This window comes from Pecten maximus, chromosome 16, assembly GCF_902652985.1.
Source record: "Pecten maximus chromosome 16, xPecMax1.1, whole genome shotgun sequence".
NCBI classification, from domain to species: domain Eukaryota; kingdom Metazoa; phylum Mollusca; class Bivalvia; order Pectinida; family Pectinidae; genus Pecten; species Pecten maximus.
Window position 1 is genome coordinate 7,697,894 of NC_047030.1, and position 6,501 is coordinate 7,704,394.

The 6,501-nt window shown below is 37.8% G+C and overlaps 1 protein-coding gene across 1 annotated transcript; it reads right to left on the reverse strand.

Moving 5' to 3' along the window:
- Window positions 1-274: 274 nt before the first annotated feature.
- Window positions 275-1,562, reverse strand: LOC117344948. Its single transcript, XM_033907833.1, has 2 exons — window positions 1,252-1,562; window positions 275-652 (listed from the first exon to the last, which is right to left on the reverse strand). Exons 1-2 carry the CDS (start codon window positions 1,439-1,441, stop codon window positions 387-389), a joined length of 456 nt encoding a protein of 151 aa, XP_033763724.1. The 5' UTR covers window positions 1,442-1,562; the 3' UTR covers window positions 275-386.
- Window positions 1,563-6,501: the final 4,939 nt, after the last annotated feature.

Genomic DNA, 6,501 nt, shown 5'->3' on the forward strand with positions numbered 1-6,501 from the left:
GTAGGACAACTCTGTTGTCTATTACTTGAGTAGCTTTCAATTCAAAACCAGAACAGTGCCTAAAGTTACAAAGGGTGCGACCAATTGGTACAGGTAAAATGCATTTTTCATTAAAATTTTGAATCCTTAAAGAATTTCATATCCCAACCTTACAAAACTGAAAAACTCTTCTTTAGTTAGAATGCCCCCCCCCCCCCCCCCCCACCCCTTTTTTAAAGATTTTTTTTGGTTTTTGTTTTTTGTTTTTGTTTTGCGAATTTATAAATATCAGGATAAAAACCAAGCAGATAACGATATTTGCAGTATAGTGTAGCATAGAGAGCCTCATCTCATCCCCACTTTCGTTTTCTCAAAATTTATCCCAAGAAAGAAAACTACAACATATTCTACGGCTTGGTGAAATAGTGACTTCCTTTATGTATGTGACCTTGACCTTCGGTGATGCTATGGAACTTTAGCCCATGACCTTGGCACACATTTGTCTCGTTGTTGTATACAAAGGACACGCACGCATTACTTCGTTTACAGGCCACAGCACACTGTCCGGGGTTATCAGCTGTCAAAGACCACGTGATGTTGGCTGTCATGTTTATGTTCTGAAGTCCGGGTTTCACAGCCCATAGGAAACGTTGGTAGCAGTGCAATGGTGGACCTTAAACAAAAGAGAAAAATATTCCAAGGTTTAATCCTGATATATTTTCAATACGTTTGGTATAGCACAATATCATCCCCATTATCACCATCAACCCATACTGTAATGACATTGTAAAAATACTAATTTTTAATAAAAATGTTTCCAACAAATGTCTTCATAATTTTGAAATCATATCATTTTGGATGGAGATGCAAACAGTGATCTTTCTATTCGCATGCCTAACCACATGAAAGAGAAACTCTTGGATATTGCAATAACTACGTTAACGGCACTGATTGCAGAAGGGGTATGTCTTAAGGAAATCACATGTTAAAACACAGGCGCCTACTTCTTGTTAGTATTGATAGAAAACAATATTAGACCCTTCTCACCTTGTTGATATAGCATGAGTAGGTTCTAGTATATTTTTTATTGATACTTACCCGAAGCAGACGCCAGTGGTTAAAACTTAGAAAGCTAATAATGCATGTATTTTACCATTCTAATAATGCATGTTTTTTACCATTCTAATTGGAGTTTCATATAAATAGCTTAAATAATTTTTGATAGGAGAAATAGACAGAAGATGTACAATTTCTCGAGTGTCAGATACTTACGTTTACTTGGTATCTTCCATTCACCCGAGGAACCGTATCCTGTCGTGATTCCAACATATCGTACTTGGTTCGGATGTTCACCAGTTAATGAAAACAACCTGTCATTATCAACTGTGTTGCCTCGCCCCGCCGATATCACATTGTCCAACCATGATAGCCAGAAACTCTTGTAGACGTTACAATCCACCATATTTGTCTCGAAATTAAATATTCGGGAGTACTTACTCCTTAATACCGATCTGGTATTCCCCCAGCCACCTAGAACAACGCCGTATGTGACAGGTTCTCCAGCAGTATTGAAAAGTCCTACATGCACATTATGACAAGCTTTCACTTTGAACGTAAATTGTGCGAGGCAGTTCGGCTCCGGCTGATAAACATATCCATATTGGGCCAAACTGATGTAACCGTGCACATCTGTAGTGGAGATTTGGATATCGGAGGCTGCTGAGAATAGTAAAATAAAATTTAACCAATTTAGTACAGCGATTTACAGGACTTGGGATAGATAACGGGTGAAGGCAGAGTCAGGGCAGAATTAGTCAGGATTGATGTGTTCTATTGTACAGTATCGTAGTATGCAATCATAAATTGTGAAAATCTAAAGGGAAAAAAATATCAGAAATCGATACGCAGTCGCACATAGACATAAGTTTAGGTTGGGCAATCGCTAAGATTAAACGCGCTAAAATTTAGCTCTTGGACATTGACGTCAGGGCAGAAGAAACAACTTAACCTAAATTCAATCAAGAGTTACTAGGATGGTATCTGTATTCCCAATTTACGACGACAGAATAAAAATAATAAAACAAACATTACCTGGAATCCTGAAAATAAAATAAAACGGGAAACATATGTTCAGTTTCATTTATTCTACAAATGATTAGTAAAAGAGCAAACTGAGTGTGAAAGACAAAGAGAAGTAACGAGAATAATATGTATACAAATGTCCCAATGTCTGTAACCAGTTATAAATCTCCATGTCGTATACTACTTTAATTTTTACATAGAACAACACACAACAGATAGAGTCCTTTTTCGGCCTCCAACGTCCAAAACATGCATGAACCAACATATGTTAGACATTTGGAATACAAATAGAATGTTAATATACTATTCTAAAAAAATGTTACTTGTATGAAAAAAAATGTACTGTTCCTGACAAAAATAGAACTGACCATAGATCTACTGGTATTGTGTAGAACAGTAACCATACCGTAAGCATGTTTGGTTAAACTGGAATGTGGGTCGTTATCGTAAATGATCATTGATGCTCTTAAGGTAAATGTATGATTATTTATCAAACAATATGTTAAGTGGTTAGGATTAATGTGTTTTATTGTACAGAATCGTAGTATGCGATTTTGAATTGTGCAAATCTAATGAAAAAAACAACAACAACCCATCAGTAATCGATACGCAGGCGGACATAGACACAAGAAATCGGTCAAATCGGCTACCAGATACTCAAAACACAAGAAATTAGCAATCGAAGCGGCTGTCCGGCCCTGTGGACGTACTAGACGGATAGGACAAGTCTCACCTGAGGGGGACACCTGAGGTCCCCGACCACCAGCCCCTCACATCGCCTGAACATAGCACGAGCCGTGCATGGAAAGTGACGTAAAACCAGTCAACCAGCCAGTACAATCGATGCGATGGCGCCCTCTTCCACTCGAGGACATAACAAATTGATCCATTCGAACCAACAGGCGTTAATCATTCAGCAAAATAAACGCTATTCCTGAAATCCCTGAATCGGCCCGCAGGCTTTATGATATTCGGCCAAATAAACGCCACTCCAAGAATCTCAATATCGGCCCACAGACTTTAAAATATCCGCCCAAATAAACGCCACTCCAAGAATCTCAATATCGGCCCACAGACTTTAAAATATCCGCCCAAATAAACGCCACTCCAAGAATCTCAATATCGGCCCACAGACTTTAAAATATCCGCCCAAATAAACGCCACTCCAAGAATCTCAATATCGGCCCACAGACTTTAAAATATCCGCCCAAATAAACGCCACACCAAGAATCTCAATATCGGCCCAAAGACTTTAAAATATCCGCCCAAATAAACGCCACTCCAAGAATCTCAATATCGGCCCAAAGACTTTAAAATATCCGGCCAAATAAACGCCACTCCAAGAATCTCAATATCGGCCCACAGACTTTAAAATATCCGGCCAAATAAACGCCACTCCAAGAATCTCAATATCGGCCAACAGACTTTAAAATATCCGGCCAAATAAACGCCACTCCAAGAATCCCAATATCGGCCCAAAGACTTTAAAATATCCGGCCAAATAAACGCCACTCCAAGAATCTCAATATCGGCCCACAGACTTTAAAATGTCCGCCCAAATAAACGCCACTCCAAGAATCTCAATATCGGCCCACAGACTTTAAAATATCCGGCCAAATAAACGCCACTCCAAGAATCTCAATATCGGCCCACAGACTTTAAAATATCCGGCCAAATAAACGCCACTTTAAGAATCTCTAAGTCGGCCCAAAGGCTTTAAAATATCCGGCCAAATAAACGCCATTCCAAGAATCCCTAAATCGGCCTTAAAGCCACATACTCTCGAAGAAACAAATATCAATGTTTACATTTTGAGCTTTTTACAGCTTTCGGACTTGATACATACCTAACAGATTATCGTGAATCAGAAACTGAAAGAAAATGTGTATTTATGAAAGTATACTGGGAATTCCCAAAAATATTAACTGTGGCTGCCGGACCAAGTTTTTCTGAAAAATAGTCCCCCAATGCAACGGCGGGTTTTCCAGTCCATACAAAATGGCGGAACGCCGAAAGCGTGGACCTGCGAAAACGCAGACAGAGTCTGCGAAAAAAAAACCCCGCAAAAGTGAGTGGAATCGGCAAAACCCGAGTATTTCCTTAAGAAAGGAAATGATTCGTTGGAAGAAGAGGGAATAGACTCGAATTTCGATTTTGCCGGACGTCTAATGGATTGCTGGTTAGCTTTTGAACATTGTCAACTTCACGGATTTTAAATTTTATCGATGTTTTGTTGTATGCATATTGCTACATTTTAAAATCAAGTATTTAAATGTAAACTGTTTGTTTATTTTGTTCAGTTACCTGGGTATTACGCGAATATTATTTTAATATGTTTAAATGAAAGCACTATTAGACAAAGTTCACGTATGCTCGATATGTAAACAACGGCCATGTGTGTAGTTTATGTGTTGTGCACGCTGTTTTAGCCTCGTTCTCGGCTCCGTGACAAATCTCGCGATAAATATAAATGCGGCGAGTTATTTTCACTGATGTCTCAAGGACTCCCCCGGTCAGGCGGTCAGGCCTGTGGTCATTCTAATGTTAGGAGAGCGTGAATGAGCATCTTGGATTGCCATTGATGCATGTGTGCAACTAGAATTTTAGGTTGTTTGGGAGTATGTGGCTTTAAGAGGTATACTACGTTGTAGATCTTCATCTGTACATCGATTTAACAATACATTTACATGCATATTGTCTTGTTCATTATATATGTAAACGGGATTTGGTTTTTCCCGCTGAACCGGTCACTGTAACAACACAGAAATTGAGATAACAAATATCAATTTCGATATATTCAGAGATATATTTACTTTACTTTTCTAAAGCTTGTTATTAACGTCACTTAATATAAACTTAACTTACCCCCACAGAAACATATCAACTTATCTCTTATTTCTCTTTAACGAAAAGAAATTGCTACAAAATCTTAATCGCTAAAATAAAAAGTTGAGGTTGGGCAATCACCAAAACGCGCTTAAATTTATCTCTTGAATATTGACGTAAAACGGTAAATCTAACACTCGCTAACTCACCCGCTATATGGTAATTACATGTTTGTCTAGACGATCAAGGTAATGCCATTGGAAATTGTGTGTTTGTTTTCTTATTACATATGTATTTATGACATATGAAATACGGATCGGCATAGCATGCTGCGCTTTAATTGAGAAGCACCTATTAACTTTCGCCGCTCAACCGTGTCACAAAATAACAAATTAATTAGATATGAAACAAGGATTTTCATACCAAATTATAAAGAAAACGAGTTTGATATATAGCATACAGTGAATGATTGGGTAAAGTACATGTCTGTTGTGTCCCACCGTAAAGTCGTAAGAGGCGTTTTACTATGGGACCTCATGCAGAATAAGGATAGTTTCCGATATTTTCTTTTCTGTAGTGCTTAAGATAAGTTTTTTTTTGCATTCCACTGCAAGTCATTAGAGGTGTTTAATTGTGCGACCGGCTATAAACTAGTTAGATTAAACCACTCCCTCCACAGCGGAAAACAAGAGACCCGAGACTCATGGAATTCTGTTTTAGTGAAGCACTTTTAGACACTTCTATCTCTAAAAAGTATTAATGTCAACCATATCTGGGTATTGAGAGGAAGAATTTTGTTTCAAACCATTTAACCCATTTTGATCGACCAGCCCACGGGAGTCGGCCATGACCAATATGTGCATAGCATCAACACCTTCTCATAATGATTATTCCAGTCAATTATATAATTCACAATTTAGGTTGACTTTTCGCAGTAAAAGGTTTCTGATAAATTTCATTTTCTAATTGCTTCAAGGGTTTAGAAGTCGACAAAATGATATTTTACGCACGACGACGGACAAACTTCGTCTCAGATGACTTGATTTATTTAAGACATACATTTTTAGACAATATTGATCGTTCCTGACCGTTTTCTTCAATAATTAAAAAAATAATTTAAAAAAATCGAACTATTTTCCAATATTTCAGCATATGCGTGCATGCGTATTATGAGAAACTACTGTCTGATGTTTGATGGCGATACGGTATAATTTAAACACACAATATCAGGCTTAATCATTCAACTGTAACATTCTCGTCGAAATAGGTGGTACATTAATTAAGACTTAATTATCAGCAGTGTTATTTTGGTTCAAAGTCTCTCGTCGGATTTATCCCATGCAACATTATCATGTTAAGGCCCCTAGTCATATACATCATAATGAACCTGTTGTAGGTGATTGAAGCTTGTACAAATCTTGCACAGATTTATCATCAGTAAAATTGGGCTTCGTTTGTCGTTCTGGAGCCAGCTTTTTCTTCACGTAATTGGTTTTCGCTCCATCTTTTGGATATAACCCCTTTCTTTGGTTATTAGGCCTTTATTCTATGCTTGAAATATATTTTTCTGATTGATTCCAATTAGCTGTAAAGAGTTGTTCCTGGTATCGTGCG